Raw genomic sequence first — 17,733 nt, 5'->3', positions numbered from 1 at the left:
CTTGCAATAAGCGCTCTCACTACGAATAAGAATGAAGAAGTGGAGTCGGATAAGGATCCAAGGAAAAGGGAATATGATAACCATCCATAGATTCCTCTCTAGGTGTGCGGAATCCCATGATATGGGTATACGGTGGGTAGGGCCGGCTCTGATCGAATATCTTTCAATCCTGAACCTCATCACATATGATGATGAACAGGGCTGATCGGGGTCAAACTGATTGTGACCTGAACCTGACCACAAGTGATAGGGTGTTGCGTCTGGTTAGGCGCAAGGAAATATGTCGGGCTTCATCAAATTAGGATTTAAACGAGGGGTGTTTGGTTCGCGATCGAAATCGAAATCGAAATGAAAATTGAAATAGATTGAAATCAGAATCGAAATGACCAAATTCTTCGAAGTATTTGGTTCATGATCGAAATCGAAGTCTGAATGAAAATTTGAATCCATGGAGGAGAGTGGGGATTGAGTTCTAGGTAGATTGGGTCATTTTCATTCCACCTCAGAATGGAATTCCTTCCAACCAAACGTTGAAATGGGAGTCATCCATTCTTATTCCAATTTCGATCCCTCACTCCTCTCAATCAAGTATTTTCTATAATCCAATCTATTCCAATAGAATTGTGTGTGTGTCTGAGAGAAAGAGAGAGAGAAGAGTAAGCCTGGTAAAATATGATCCGATCCATCAACCCGATCCATATTCGATCCACTATAAATAGATTTAGATTTAGGCTAAGCATATTCGAATCATTAACAGATCGATTTGTTAATCTATTTAATATTTTGATCAGATTTAGATTTTGGATATCTGATCCGTTTAATCTATTTAATATTTAGATTGGATTGAATCAGATAATCCATTTAACCTATTTATTCTATTTAACTTATTTAACATATTTATGACCCTTCTAATCTATTTAAAACATGCTTCACTTGTTTCTTACTTGTTTAACCCGATTTGTTTAACTTATTTAACCTGCTAAAAATCTATTTAACCAATTTAACTCATTTAATCTAACTTGGTTCATTTAATAAATGGATTAATTAAGCAGATCGAGTCGGATTATCTATTTAATAAATAGATCAGCTTCATATCTGAACTTTTGATCGGATCCACAGCGATCCAAACTCAATTGCTTCCATTGGAGTAGAGGGTTTTGTTGGGGGCGGGGTGTGTGGTGGATGGGGGACGCTGGCGGGGGTCGAGGATTTTGCATATATTGTGGCACTTTTCTAAAGAAAAGATTGGGCAAAGCTTAATCATTTTCATTCAGCAAATGAAAGAAAGGTGCAAAAGCTATTTAAGAGTATCAAGCCTGAGAGAAAGGGAACGAAGAGAGCGTTACATCAGGGATGGTGATTGGTTATGAACTCAAACCAACAAAGAAAATTTTCAAACACAATTTTTTCATAAAGAAAATAGAAAAGAGATGGAACTTTTATGCAAAAAGACCTCTCAATCTTTCAGAAGCTTCAAGAATGCATTCCTTGTGATTAAATGAGCTGAGTCTAATGAAGCCTTCACCACCTGGGCCAAATCCACAACCTGGGATAGTAATAACATGTGTTCTCTCAAGGATCTCTTCGAAAACATCCCATGATCTTCGACCAGGAAAATGCACCCATATATAAGGGGAATTTGTGCCTCCATACACCTCCAAATCCATTGAAGAAAATGTGTCTCTCAGTATTCTAGCATTCTCCTTGTAGACATTAACTACTTCTTGTATGGCCTGCAAAAATGTTGAGAAAAAGTTCAAACAACTATATATATGATCATTGATGAATCTTAGCAGTCTCGTAGCATTGTTTTTATGAAATGGCACCTAACTTTGCAGTACTGACCTTGTAACCTTGTTCCGATAGGCAAGCCAAGCCTCCCGCTTGAGCAATATTGGATGCACCATTAAAGCATGTGCACATGATGCGATCAAAATCTTTTCCGACAGGAAAGCCATCAGAGTATTGGAGCTCTTCAGGGACCACCGTCCAGCCAAGACGGACTCCGGTGAACCCCGCAAATTTGGATAAAGATGCAATCTCAATTGCAACCTGAAAGAGAACCATGTCCAAATCTTATTAAGAGATTCGCTTCTGTAACTTAGCATGGCATCTGTATGCATGATCGAGCGTTTATGGATCCTTCCCTGTCTCATATATTTATAATTAGACGATCACGATATTAAAATTGAATTAGATTACTTTTGTAGGAATGTTATGAAATTTTGTAACAAGAAAATTTGTCAAAGAGCCTCGATGTTATATTTGGAGCCAAGAGGACTATCATTCTTTGTGTCTTATTTTCACTGATATAGATGACTTCTCATGGTCATTCATTGTTATTGCTCCTAGGAGGGCTCTTTTTTTTCTTCCCTTTTTTCAGAAACCTCAAATTAAGGACTAAAAATGTTTTGCTCATTCTAAGAAATTTACATGTTAAATAGAGTTCGCTCATGGTGATGCTATCTACATGTTCTATGCTATGGCGAGTAGCCTAAAACAAGGATATCCTCGCATACCATATTATGGCAAATGAAGTATTAAGTCCCATTTCACTATAACAAGAAAACCAAGCAATCTAATTACCTCTTTTGATCCAGGGATCTCATAGATGGATCTTGGGCTATCATCTGATATGTAGGCAGCATACACAGAGTCATACACAATTATTGATCCATTCCTCCTAGCAACCTCTACCAATTGCTGTAGTTGCTCCCTTGATGCAGCGTGACCCGTTGGATTGTTTGGTGAGCAAAAGAAGATGACGTCGGTCCTTGGAATTCGAGAAAAATCTGGGAAAAATAGATTTTCTGGCGTGCATCTCATGTATTCAACTCCCTCATACTTGCCATTACTTTCAATGTATTCACCAGTTTGACCCATTATGATGCTTGAGTCGACATATGCCTGATCATTTAAGAACGTGTGAATGCTTTTATGTTTTGAGGCAGATGTATTGCACACGTAATTTTTAGATTGATTAAGTGTTTGGAAAACTGTTGCACCATTGATCGATAACAGTAATTCCAAGCATAGTGGAAATTTCAAGGTTTTTAGAGAAAGGATATGTGGTTTTTAAATCAACAATACCTTAAAATTTATTTAGTATTTCAAAGTTCATTAAACAGTTGTAGTTGTTGTTGTTATTTTGAAGATAATGGAGACTAAGGAAGCAAGCCTCCGGCCATATTCATCAGATTTTATATATTAAACAGAATGAAAACAGATGTTATTTTTTAAAAGCCAAAAAGCGGAAGATTAGTTTCTAAAGATCATATTAAAAAGTTAATCGCTATTTATTAGACATTTTTCTCAACAATAGACAGGTTATTCCAAAGTTTGTTGGAGATTCTTCTTTTTCTCAAAAAAGAAATGAAAAGTTTGTCGGAGATTTTGTGTGATAGGTTGCATGAGACTTGAATCCATCATGGCGTCATGAAAACATGCAACCACTTATTACATTTTAATCGGGAAATATAAACTTTTCAGTTGTCTAGCTTTTATTAAATTTTGCCTCATAATGATTTATATTAGAGCTTTTGAAAAATGGTTTTCTACCAAAAAAAAAAAAAAAAAGTCTAACAATTAATTTCATAGAACATGAATTTTACTAATTGTAGTCCTGTTTTCTTCTTAATAAAGTAAGTAGGGCTAATCTCTCCTTCAGGTTAAAGGTGAACCTTCTCCCCACCCAGATAAGGACACCCACTCAAATGCATGCATGCACCAGGGGAGGTGCTATTCCGGTGTCCCATCGACAGCTTAGTTTATCACTATCACCACCAAAGTATGCAAGAATATTACAGCGACAGTGTCACAATGACCAATTTTAGAATTATCGTCACGCAAGTATTTGGAAGCTTATACATCACCGGAAAGGTCGGGTCTTGCACGGCAATCGTCACATCAGATCCAAGCAACAACTGCATGAAAAGTGGACTTAAGCGTTAGGCCAGATTGGATTTCCCTTCATCATTCTAGATATATAAAAATAATTCTGGGTGTTAGGCTTCTTAATATACTTCAAGGTTCAATTGCTAAACAACTTGTCTCAAAAAGTTTAAAGAAACAGACACTACAACTCATCTGCATGTATTACCTGAATACGGGAAATGTCGCACTGTGTGCCATCTGAAACGAAGACTTCAGATTCTTTGACACCCATATCTGCGTAAATTGTCTCAGCAATCGCCTTCCTCAGTGGCTGCAAGATTGAATAGAATTGTTGTGTGAGAAGAATAAGGACATGGCACTCTTAATTAGTTGCCAACACATTGGTGATCCAGCTTTCTCGGCAAAAAGGCCACACTATGGACTGGAATTCCAAATATAAGTTGGTTATTACCTTGTTTCCTTGTTCTGGTCCATAACCTGTATAACCTTCATAACTCGACAGTGCGAGTGAATACTGCAAGCAAAATAAGGTTTGTTTAAGGAGAAGTAAATTTTTTTTTTTTTTTAATATATAGAAGAAAAGGTTTAAGGAGAAGTATGGGCTTAATTAAAAAGATTCACAAAAGGACTACTAACATATATATTGAGTTGATTACTTATATGGTAACATCAGGCTTATGCTTCATTTCTTATCAGTCACTTTTTAGTAATACCTGCCGTGCCTGGTTCACCGTGCAGGTAGAAAGACATAATGAAGGAACATGAAATGTCAAGTTTTCAGGGCGATGGCTGTCTTTGGATCTACACCATGGAATTATAAGCCTGTATATAGGTTAATGACCAAATTTCACTAATTTAGACACGCCCAACCAAGATATTATGACCTTTGCATTAAGAACCAGGCTTGAAATTGGAGATTTATATCCTACACTGCATTCGCCACGTTGCCATGCATGCCGCTGATCACAACTTATTGATCCTGTGGGTCTCATTTATTAAGCACTTAGTGCTCATTTTGATGCACCGCTATAGGAACAAGTGGCTATGATTAGCTGCATGCATGAGCACATGGTGCACACCATGTAGAATATATTTTCTCTTAAAATTAAGCTTATTTAGAAGAATGGCCCTCCCTTTGATCGAGAAAATATTTGTTGCAATGGTGATATCGTGTCAAACTTATCACAATCCAATGAGAGAGACTACATTTCATCGAGTGCCGTGTATTTCGTCGATTTCTATGAATGATGCCCCACACTAGCCACCGATTTTCAGTTTTTGATTGGATTGTGACAACTTTAACATGGTATCTTCCTACCATGGATGTGCATGCATGAACTGCACTCAAGCAGAACATTGGAAAGCCAGGACACGAAATCACTTGGAAACAAGTTCATATTTTAGGCCAACAAATTAGCTGAGACTGCACGCACAAGAAAACAAAATATGCCACATGTTGACTCCGATACTAATAGTTCTTACCAGGGACTCGGGGAGAAGTCAAAAAACGGAGCTCTAAAGTTTAAAGCACAAATATGTGAGTTGCTGGGAAAATCTTATAACCCCAACCAAACCTGGGGAGTCAAGAGACGACCGGGATTGACCTGGTGGTCGTCGCCACCAACTCCGGTCCGGATTGCTCAAAGGTTGACCCGACTGTCAGCAGCCAGCTGCCATGAGATAAAGAGGCAACATCCCCATGGTTTCTTTGTTGCTTCTTTAAAGAACAGTATTATTTTTATTTCCTATAAATTTTAGATCTTATTCACTAAGAATTTGAAAACCAACCGGCAAACTGAACGTGTGTATATATATATATATATATATATATATATATATATATATATATATATTTGTTTGGATCCAGAAGTGAAAAGTTTATTGTTGAAGAAGACCCTGGAATTTTGTTTCTTTTGGGAAGGTAGATCTCAGAGTGTGTTTGATAGTTTGATAGGAATGCAACACCAGTTGCTAACGTTCAATTAATAAGTTCTAGCTCTATGGCTTTGTAGCCTTAAGTGCATATTCATCAATCCACTATATATAATGATTTGAGATTCACAACAAAACAGATCTTTTTAGAGAGAATAGAAAAGAGAATCTAAATAGGTTAACCCATGTCCAAATAACAACGTTATGGGCAGTGGGAAACAAGATCAAAATAAGATGTTTCACCCATAAAAGATACATGTTTAAATAGTATCTCAGTCTCTCTAGATCTATATATATACACACACCTACACACACACACATACATACATGCATATACCTATACACACATGCACACACACACACGTACATACATACATACATACATATACATGTATGCATGCATACATACATACATATATACATACAGAGAGAGGTGCATACATGTATACGTTATATGTGTTATATTATCCTGACCAAAAAAAGCCATAACTTCTAGTCAAATGATCAAATTAAATTACATCGGACAAATGCAACTTCTCCTTGTAGAGTCTTGTTTTCGGTTTTTTCAGTCCTTAAACTCAAATTGATTGGTACTTATCATAAATAAAAAGTACGGTGCCAGCTACTAAACATAGCAAGCTTATAATTAGGTTTTTGCAGAGTCAATAAAAAAATTATAAAAAGCTGTTCATCCATTTTGGAGCTTCATGAACCTTGGTCAATTCTTTATTTTGACGACAAACACAGACAGAGGACTTGAAATCACCATCAGTTCACGATATTTTATATTTCAAAATCTTCGATTCCTTGAAAAGTTGGTTATGATTATTTTAATTGTGCTTTTTTTTTTTTTTTTTTTCTGATTGTGCATTTCAGGTACATGTCATAGATGTGGATCCTCCTGCACGAAGGTCTTGAAAATTTATTTATTTTGATATAAACGCCCCGCTCCCTCCGTCCATTGCTGCTTCTTCCTTTTCTTTTTCATTCATTTTAAGATGAAGCTAGCACAATCACTTGTTCCTAGCACCTATGTTCTCGTTACTTGCATCTGTCTCTTTGAGTTAAAATTAAACTAATTATAACTCATTGAAATTTTAGTGCAATGATTAATTTTTCTACCATAAAGAATGGAAAACTGATTTCTGATCTCTAACAACTAATAGGTTCATCCACCATGATTAGTAAATCCTGCAGATTCTTGAATTTGTGATGCTAGTGAGAAAGTGTAGAGCCTCATGAAGTGTCTACTTACATTAATGACAATGAGAACTTAGTATAAAGGATTTGGTTGGCTAACATCTTTAAAACCAAAGCAGTATCTAAAGATCTAGCACTACCTCAGCCATGGCTGATGTTATAATGTTTGGGATAGGCTCAGTTGTATCACCAATTCCCAAGCTGATGACCTTAGCATCTGGGTACTTCTCCATATGTGCCTCTTGCCTCATACCAATCTGATTTCGATTCCATTTAAATAAGAAGGATCAAAGAGCCATGTTAATAATAATTGTGAAAGCTACGCATAGCTAGATCAAAGCCTTCTTCACAAGCCACGAAAATGGAACTAGGGAACGTCCTATGCATGCAAAAGTCAGCGATAGAAGTTCTTACCTCAGGAAATAGGTAGCTGTTTCGAAGCTTTTGCATGTTTGCATTGCGAGGGACCTTTGTTCGACACGCTGCTTAACAGTTCATACGTATAAGAGCTTAAAATGATGCATGGAAACCTAAGAAGAATATAATGAGCACTATACAACATTACCAATCTTCATCTGATGTCTTGTGCTGCAAGAAGGAACTCCTTTCCAAGAAAATGAACTATAGAAAGAAATACGATGAGATCAAGAGAGAGGAAGAGAGAGAGATAAAGAAATCTCTATAGCAAATGATTTGTCAAATATATTTTAGCAACCAAACATTACTTTGGTGTGATCATCCTTGTCTGCATGAATGCAAAGGTGTTTAGAATCATGAATGATCTTCAATAAATAATCTCGGTTGAGTTCTTGCAATGTATATCTAGAGTACTAAGAAGAATGCAACCTTAGGTGGCAAGAATGCAATGTGGTTGATGTTGAATTATATAAGCTGTTAGATGCGTGAGAAATTGTGTTGAAGAAGGTTGTTGGAAAATCGATCGCCATCGGGGTGGACCACTCTTGAAATTTCTCCAGTCCCTAATTCCGTGAAGCAAACCGCCACAAGATTGAACTGAATTTGACATTATGTTTCACCAGTCCAAGGCTTGGTTGTCTCTATAACAAGACTGGATCAGGATGTGCCCACCTTATTCCTCCTGTCTAGTTTGGAATGTGATAGGGGGATGGTGATTGGTGGAATGGGACTCCCTTTCTTCCACCTAATTTCCATGAATACTCTGACCATTTGTATAGGATGACTAGCATGTTCAGAAAAAGGCAAATTGTTTTTCACACTGGGGCCTATTCAGCTTTGGATCTGTCCAAAGTTCTCACCATAGTCAAGAAGTTGACATTCACAATAAATTTATATCTAGCAGTCAGTAAATTTTATAGGTGGAAAAACATGAGAAACAATACAGGGAGTATGAAAAGTACAAGTTATATTAGACAGTTTAAAGATCACCTTAAAAAAGAATCAGTAACCAAAAATCTATACTTGTCGTCATAGAAATTGAACAACCAAAAATTTTCGCATCAAGCCTCGATAAATCTATAATGATGAGAGAATTCGAGAAGTTTGAATTTTCTTCTAAATAAAGTCATGTCTTCCATGGCGTAAAGTTTCTTGTCTTCAGGAGGCACTCACATGTATATACGTATGAAGGTAATTTTAAAGACAATAATTTATCATGGATGATCAGGTTGGAGTTGTAGATGTTGTTAATTAATTGGCTCATGAAGGGCAGCTGGTATGATCTGATTTCCATGGCCCACCTAACGACTTCCCAAAATAGTTATTATTTATACAACATAATTGAATGCCCATTTTGAAAGGTTCACAAGGACAGATATATCGCTTTCCCAGGCCTTACGACACTCCTATTGCCGTCACCAGCATCCAATCTAAGGACTACCGAAGGGGAGTTGGAAAAGTTTTGATTCATAAGCAGGCAGAGCAGCCAAAGAGCTAGCTTAATTGGATCAAACTGGCAACGTGCTTGATCTATATGTGCACATTAATTGCGAAGGGCTGTGGAAAAGTCTCTGTTATATATGCTTTTGTATCTGATAGAACTTGGTTGTTGCTTGTGGGAGTGCTGATCATGCTGGTAATGCACTATTATTTTGAGACTCCAAGCTTAAGTGGCAGGCATAGCCCAAAACTTGGTCTCAGGTTTTTTTTTTCTGTGAAGAATCTTCAGTCAGGAAGACCTTTTTTTTTTTTTTTTTTTTAAAAGCAAGAATACAAAAAATTGATATCTAGATAATATCATGATAATTATGATAAAAATGAGAAGACATGAAGAAATGTAATATACTCATATTTCAAGGGATGAAGAATTATATTATATGAGTATATTAGTTTGTTTTTTTTTCATGAGTAGTTCTTAGCCTATTCTCATTCAACAAGATGACATGAGCTTGTTCAGCAAGAAATTCCTTCTTCTTTTTCTGAGAAAAGGTTAAAGAATTCATGTTTTGACCCAAAATTTAGAAAGACATATTCAACATATTTTTTTTTCTGCTTGAACGACCCTTATGGGAGAACATTCAATGGATCTGTTCGAATCTTTTCACTGTCATCTTTTTCTTGTGAGAACAATAAAAGCTTTCAAACAAAAAATCTATCGTCAATTGATGCATGCATCACTCAATGCGCACCTACCTCTATACGACGAGTTATGAATTAAGAAATCACCACCCAACCAGTTTGGTGGAGGTTTCATATTTGTTTCCTTTGCAGGACTTCATATAATACATGCATATAGGTCAAAGATCCCTTTATTTATATATATAAGACTTCATAAGAGACATATATATGCATATAGGTTTCATATTTCAGTCCCTCCACTAAATTTTGTAGGTCTTGTTTCTTGACAAGTTCATTGAGATTTGTTGTCCCTAGCACACGATCATCAACTTTTAGAATCAAAGCACATGCTGCATGCCTTTAGTGCATTTTCTCTGTTCTTTATTTCTTTTAATTGACTCTCAACTTCCATGGACGTGAGACCCAGCAGTGAATCGTTCAAACCTCATCGATACGATGCTGAATTTCTAATTTCTTATTCTACTTGCTTATGCATCAAATGTGATGTACGTAGCAACCACTGCAAATTATAAACTACAAAACTTAGGCATAGGCTCATAGAGCAGTTTATGCTGATCTAAATGAATAGACAAATCAAACAAATATGACCAACAAGTCAGTCGGAAATACTTGTTTTTTTTCCCTTTTTGAAGGAAAGTTGGGAATACTGGTTAAAAAACAAATGTGATGCTTCTTACCACAAAACTTCCTGGTAAATGCCATGCATTTTGTTAATATTCTCGCTACAAAATCTTGACCAATCCAAAAAGTAATTCACACGGAAAAAGATGTGATATTTTGTTTACTAACATCAAGGATCAATGTTCCTCAGTAAATGTTAAAATAATTGAGGTCATGAAATGTTAGGAGGCATCTCATGACCCCCCATTGTGGATGCTTGTAACTCGTGTGGGAATTGGATGGCGAAAGAAGATATAATAGTGAATGAACCACAGCCTTTCATTGTGGTGCAACACCTTCCAGATCCATGCATGATCTCAGACTTGAACATCCCATGAATATGATGGTTTAGTCTACTGGGAACATGACTTTATTCTTATGGAACTGCCACGGCCAAGTTAGAAGGTTGGTAACGCTACAGTCTAGCGTAAAAACAACAAAACAAACAGACAGTATCTTCACCAAAATGCAGGTGGTTTGCACCATTTGTCTTCGTCCAAAGTCACTATTCATTCAAAATGGAACTCATCTCGAATTCTTCCATTCAGAAACAAGAAGTCATCTAAAATTCTTCCTGGATTCCATAGAAGAGCTTACCATGCAAAGGAGGACAAGTAGTGTAGCGTTCGAAATGGGTTTATGGGGTCTGTTCCAACGTACCTTCTCGTAAAAAGTTAGTCCAACGTACGCGATTGGAAATGTGGCGTTCTCGATGGGATTGAATCTTTTAGTCCACTGAACTCCAAAAGAAAAATATGGCATGAACGGCTAGGTCCACTGAACTAATAAAAAGAAAACAAGAATTTCCACCAAAAAAAAAGGAAAACAAGAAGAAAAATTGTGTGGTTCACCTTGACAGATCATAAGGAAGATTAATGGAGTAGGATCTGAATAAACTATGCTATCACTGGCTTAGCTTTCACTAGTTTGTTTGTTTTTAATATGGACAAGATAATCATATACCAATCATATATATTATTCAATATTTTGGACATCTGGGTGCTTTACTTTCAAATCCGGCTGTTTAAATGTACTGTCCGTATTATTATTTTGCAAAAAGTCCTCAAAATTTGGTGTTTTAATTATTTTTTTCCTAAAAGTTGATCATGAGAATATATATTTTTTTATCGTCAATCAACAAGTCACAAAAAGTTATTAATTAAAGCAAAGCTTCTAGAAATGCTGGTTGACCATGAGTCTAGAGCATAAAGCATTTTTTATTCCTCTAAAATAGGTTTCAGTTTTTTGTTAATTATAATCAATGGAAAAAGATATTTGACTTTAGAAAAATAAAAGAACCACACACGTGTATTCTATGAAAAAATTAGCATATTTTATAGTGAAAATGGTTTGTGAATGTTTGTTATTTATAGCGGACATTATATTGACAAGCTATAGTATACATTAAATAGTAATATCTTTTATAGGAACAATGATAAAGTTATTCTATTGTGACTTGACTATTAAAATTGAAAATATGAAAATAGTTTTTCAGTACGTAGGATTTAAAAATACATACATCTTATTTTCTGTAGATCACACAATGACAAAAATTTCGTACACTAGATTATTCTTGTCTATTTATCTGCTTATGTACAACTACACACATATGTACGTAGGTAAGTACCTATCTATCTATAAATATAAATACATACATATATATACACATGCACATATACACCATCTATTTTTACAACATCTATTTTGTTAGGTCAGAAAAACCAACTAGTTATTTAAGATCAAATGCTTAATTTCAAAAGGACGCGTCCATTGGTTTGCACTCTTCTTCTCAAAACATGTATTAGAAGTACTTTCGCGTCTATACCTGGCAAGTGCATTCCAATTATAATATTTTCAAAGAACGAGAAAAGAAAGGATTAAAAGGTCTAGTGAGAATGTACAACCTCTATGAAGTACCTAGGATTCTCTCTAGCTGCAACAAGACAATGACATGCCTTCTATGATCATGGATCTTTTTCCGTCTTGTAAAATTCATGATGCAAAAAAAAGAAAAAGATGTGCATATAGTTTTTCCTTATCTTATATTCTCTTGCCTGATCTAATTTTACAGGTATGGGTATGAATGGATGCACATTTATGTTTTGGCGAGAGAGAGAGAGAGAGAATGAAGTTTAAATACATTTTAGAGCAATTGGCTTTAAATGCTTTTTAATAAAAAATTATGATAACTCTCCTATAATAAAAAATCACACCATTAATTACTTACGGCGTCACAGTGGCTAAAAAAAAAAAAAGTCATGCATTCATGACTATTTTAATTAAGCTTCAAAATGGTACAAAATTGAAAATTCAAATCGGATGAAAAATAGATTGGATATGGATTAGATACTATTATCTATTTCTATAGAGTTTTTTTTTTTTTTTTTTTTTTGAGAATCAAGGGAAAGAGAGGCTTTTTTCTCGAAGCTATTATCATACATCAAGTTTAGGATAAAACATAAAGGTTTATTATGCCAGCATTTGGCAAAGGCCCCATTGCATGAGAAAGACCCATCAAATAGGAACAGCCAAAAATCAAAACTGAAATGAGGGATCCAAAGGGAGAGAGATTTGTGATTCACAGAACCAGGATACTTTTCAGCAGTCTTGGACTAGAGCGTCTTTTAACCTATCAAAATTTTCCTATTGAACCGAATTTACAGCTTCAAACACTGTCAGTAAGGTGAGCCGGTGAAGTGATAACTGTTGCACCCACGGATCAGTAGAAATAGAAGTCTAGTTGCGGAAGGTAAGTGTTGTAAAATGGGCTATACGATGGGGCATGGAAGCTCCGAAGTGAAAAGCACGAAGATTATACTCTTTCCATAAACACCAAAAAGCGATGGCTAGAAGACATTCTATGGCTGGAAAACGACTGTTGATGGTCTTCTGGAGATGCCATGAATCCCGACAAACCTTGAGAGAACTAGAGAGCACCAGGAGATTAAGATTTGTGAGAATGATCGACCAAAAAGCTTTAGTGTAGCAATAGTCTAATAAAATATGGTCTGTAACCTCCTCATTGTCGTCACAAAGTGGACATCTTCAAGCTACAATGAAGCCCTTTTTGCGAAGATTAACCACAATTTGAATATTATCGTGATAACTTAACCAAGCGAATAGCTTCATTTTTTCTGAAATTGAGAGCTTCCATATGAAGCGTCCAAAATGGGAAATCACGCCACCGTGCATGAAGAATTTATAACTTTGGTCAACCCGATAAGAACCATGGGAATGCCACTTCCAACCCCATTCACCGGATTCAGTTGACAGAGAAAACTGATGAAGGATATCCATTAAAGAGCGGAGCTTGTGTTGAGCAAGGAAGCTCATTGGGATAGAGAAGTTCAAGTCAAAATTTTGCTGGAGAAAATCAACCACTGAAATGTTCTGATTTTTGCCAAAGAAGAATAGGCTTGAAAAAGAGATATTTAAAGGGTTGTCTCCAATCCAGTGATCGCACCAGAAGATGGTGAAACCCCCATTGCCTAGCTTCGACTGAAAGCATTGCTTAAACAACCCAAATACAAATAGGATATCTCTTCATACTGGCGAAGCAATTTTGATCAGATATTTGGATGGCTCCATGGGTAAACTCCTTAGGTAATAAATGACAGTAATCAGCTTACACCACGGCTTGTGTCATTCATTAAAGAATCTCCACCATCATTTAAGTAGGAGGGCTTGGTTAATAGTGGAAAGATTCTTGACACCAAATCCTCCGTACTGTTTTGGCCTACAGACCTTGTTCCAGCTGATTAAGTGCCTGATGTTGCTTTTAGAATATTGAGTATCCCAAATAAAATTCCGACATAGATGATTAATCTTTTAGATGACTACTGTGGAAAGTTTGAGAACCAACATCTAGAATATTGGGATGGCACGAAGCATCGAGTTGGTAAGAGTTAGCCTTCCAGCAAGGCTAAGGGTCTCCTATTTCCATCCACATAGTTTTTTAAAAATTTTCTCGATTAGGAAAGATCAGTCGTGCTTTGTCAGTTTTGAGTGATGGAGAAGAATACCCAGATATCGAGTAGGGAGCTTAGACACCTAGCATCCAAGAATGGTGGCTAGTTTGATGGGATGAGATTCACAAGTACCCAAACCAATGAGTTGAGATTTGCGAAAGTTGATGTTAAGACCTGAAGCTAACTCAAAAGCATATAGAATTATTTTAAGGGATTTGATACTTGAGATATTAGCTTTACAAAACACCAAGGTGTCATCAGTGAATTGTAAATAGGCAGATTGCACCTTGATCTCTTCCGGGCCAAAACAAAACAATAATTTTTTCAGAGATTGTAGTTTTTAGAATTTTAGAGAGAACATCTGTGACTAGGATAAACAAGAGGAGAGAAAGAGGGTTATCTTATTTTAGTCTCCATCTGTTATAAAACCATTTATCGATATTATTGTTAATGATCAATGCAGAGGTTGAAAAACTAAGCAGAAGTTTTATCCAGCTGATCCATTTGATATCAAACCCTCTACGAGTTAAATGATCAAGGAGAAAGGACCAAGAGACATTGACGAACACTTTCTCAAAGTTGATCTTGCAAAGGACACCGAATATTTTAGATTTCTTACAATAGGAGACTAGCTCGATTGCGAAGATATAGCTATCAAATATTACTCATCCTTTAATAAAAGCCATTTGGAAATTTGAAACTAAAACCTCTATCTTAGGCCTAAACCTGTTCGAAGGGACCTTAGTAGCAATGATCTTTACCAGTCCATATTTCAATGCTAATAGGCCTAAAGTCCTTAACAGATGGATGATCAGACTTTTTTGGGATGAGAGTAATGCAGGTATTGTTTAGTCTGAAAAGATTACATATCCCATTGTAGGAATTTGAGAAAAGTCTGAGAATATCGATTTTGATGTAGTTCCAATACCCCTGATAGAATGCTATTTGGAATCCATCCGGTCCTGGAGATTTATTTTTTGCTATTCCAAAGTTGGCCATGAATGGGTGAGTCAATTGGTGCAATTTCGATGGAGAACCAGGATAAAGGGTACCCCAGTCCACTGTTGCATGCTGATGACTAGAAGAGTTAATTAGAGAGGAATAATACTCAAGAAAAGATTGTTCGATCTTCATTTGCGATGTCAGAGTTTTATTGCCTTGATGAATTTCTGTGATGCAGTTTTTCTTTATCCTATTTGATGTAGAAATATGAAAGAACTTGATATTTCGGTCTCCCTCTTGCAACCAAGAGTTACAGGATCACTACAGCCAGAGCACCTTCTCTTGATGAAGAACTACGTCCAATTGGGTTTTGAGCTCCTCTCGAAGTTTTCATTCCTCAGCGTTGAGGTTTCGAAGCTCTTCAATCTCATCCATACCGAATATCTGAGCACTCAAGTGATGCTTCTTCCCTATAATATTTTTCACATAGGCTTTACTCCAACTTCTGAGCTTAGCACGAAGTTGTCTTAATTTGGATACCAATGAAGCAGCCCCCTCTTCCAGCGATGGGAATTCCGACCACCACTTGCAGATCAAATCATCAAAACCATCCTGGCTATACCAAATATTTTTGAACCGAAATGGTCTGTTGTGAGAACTTCCATTGAAAGCCAGAGCCTTGAGGGATAGGAGGATAGAAATATGATCAGAAATAACTCGAGCCAGGGAAGCGAGCATGGTAGATGAAAACAGTTGATGCCAATCTAATGTGACTAAGCATCTGTCTAGCTTTGCCAGACTAGCCTGTTGCCTGAAGTTCGACCACATAAATCTTCAAGCAGTCATATTTATTCTACCAAAGCTAGGGAGTTGATGAGGTCATTCAGTTCACAGGAAGAATGGGTGTTGCCAGAAGAAGCAGCTCTATCCTGTGAGAATCTTGTGATGTTAAAATCACCAACCAAGGCCTAAGGGGAGTCAATAAATTGGCTCAACACATCCAGTTCATTTAGAAAAGCAATACGACTACCTCTGTCATGAGGACTATATAAATTAGTGATAATGAACTTCTCATTAGTTTGCTTGGACAAAAACTCCATACTAATTGAGAATTTGCCGGTTTGAAATGGTCTCCCAGTCATTTCAGATTCATCCCATGCTGTTAGAAGACCACCTGATGAGCCAGATGCTTCAAGAGTTTGATAACCAGCAAATTTAGGTCCACTAATTGACTTGAGGAGACATTGGGAAAGATGGTTGAGCTTTGTTTCTTGAAAACAGAGAATTACACACTTTGCCTCTTTGATTGTATCCCTGACAAGCCATCTTTTAGAGGGTAAATCAAGCCCTCTAACATTTCAAAATAAGATTTTCATCAGCATAGCAGGATGTAAAACAAGAGAAGCTAGCCAACCTCAAGGCATGGTCCACAGAGGAATGAGCATGGAAACCCAGCCAGACAGTGAAGAAGCCAAGACAAGATAATTTGGAGAGTACCAAAGGAGAACCAGATAGACAATCGGGTTGTAAGCTGACAACAGAAAGTATTTTACTAGCCAAAGTGGTCATACAAAACATCAGCTTAAGAAACAGACAAAAGAGCACCATTAGGTTTAAGAAACTAACAAACATCTGAGCTTTACAGTGAAAAGGGGAACCAACATTCTAAAACCATGTATAACTAGGGAGACAGAACAAAAAGAACCTGAAGCTGCAAGTTCCAGTGACCTTTTTAGATTTTGATTCCTACATCAGATGGTGGAAGATGGCACCGCTGTGATTTTAGATTCTTGAGAAGCCTGATAGGAGTTATATTGTCGTCGGCAGGTAGGATTATACCACACTTGCCAACTAGCTTAGCAATGTCTCCAGCTGTGAGAAAATTAATGGAAAAAACATCTTCCTCTCTCAGGCTTTATTCAGCAATCTCCAGGTTTTTGAGTTTCTTAGACCTGATGTGCACACTATGTTTAGCCGTTACTGTGGGGGATGTTGAGGGGTGGCTATGGAGAAGCCCCTTAGTTATAGATTTGAATGCCTGACAGATAGGAATAAGATGCTGAGTTGAGTTTGATGATTCCTTGCACACCTTGGTAGGAGAGGGCCCTAGGATACAAAAGGGATTTATTTTGAGCGATCTAAGGGGTGCGAGGGACTTTGAAGCAAGGGTCGAGGGCTCAACGGCCATCAGTACGTTGGATGGCGAAATGTGACCAAGAGTAGTGAATGCAGACTTACCATTAGTAAGGGGAGATGCAGCCTGGCCAACAATAAAATTATCATCGAGAAAAGCTGTCAGAGCTAGAAGCTGATTGAATAGCACAGTCGGGCCTCGACTAGTGGGGGGAAGAGTTCAAATTTGAATATACAAGCACCTGAATCCTATTAGGAATGTGTTCTAAAGTCAATCGTCTAGTTGTAAATGATTGTGCTCTTGTATACAAATTATAATTGAATTATATTAATAAAAATTAATTTTTAGCAAGTTCATCATAATTTTGCATCTTCTTTTTAGAACTCTTTTTATAATGATGTCCTTAGAGCAATTAATTATTGATAAAGAAAGATTTATCGAATCTTA

The 17,733-nt window shown here is 36.7% G+C and overlaps 1 protein-coding gene across 1 annotated transcript; it reads right to left on the bottom strand.

Moving 5' to 3' along the window:
• Positions 1 to 1,245: 1,245 nt before the first annotated feature.
• LOC105041657 (aminotransferase ALD1 homolog) lies at positions 1,246 to 7,872 on the bottom strand. Its single transcript, XM_029263807.2, has 10 exons — positions 7,752 to 7,872; positions 7,592 to 7,647; positions 7,441 to 7,508; positions 7,167 to 7,283; positions 4,346 to 4,408; positions 4,100 to 4,204; positions 3,873 to 3,923; positions 2,587 to 2,907; positions 1,846 to 2,052; positions 1,246 to 1,733 (listed from the first exon to the last, which is right to left on the bottom strand). Exons 1-10 carry the CDS (start codon positions 7,799 to 7,801, stop codon positions 1,440 to 1,442), a joined length of 1,332 nt encoding a protein of 443 aa, XP_029119640.2. The 5' UTR covers positions 7,802 to 7,872; the 3' UTR covers positions 1,246 to 1,439.
• Positions 7,873 to 17,733: the final 9,861 nt, after the last annotated feature.

The sequence above is a fragment of the Elaeis guineensis genome, chromosome 3, assembly GCF_000442705.2.
Source record: "Elaeis guineensis isolate ETL-2024a chromosome 3, EG11, whole genome shotgun sequence".
NCBI classification, from domain to species: domain Eukaryota; kingdom Viridiplantae; phylum Streptophyta; class Magnoliopsida; order Arecales; family Arecaceae; genus Elaeis; species Elaeis guineensis.
The sequence above is the reverse complement of the archived record's forward strand: the minus strand, read 5'-3'. Positions and strand labels throughout refer to the sequence as shown.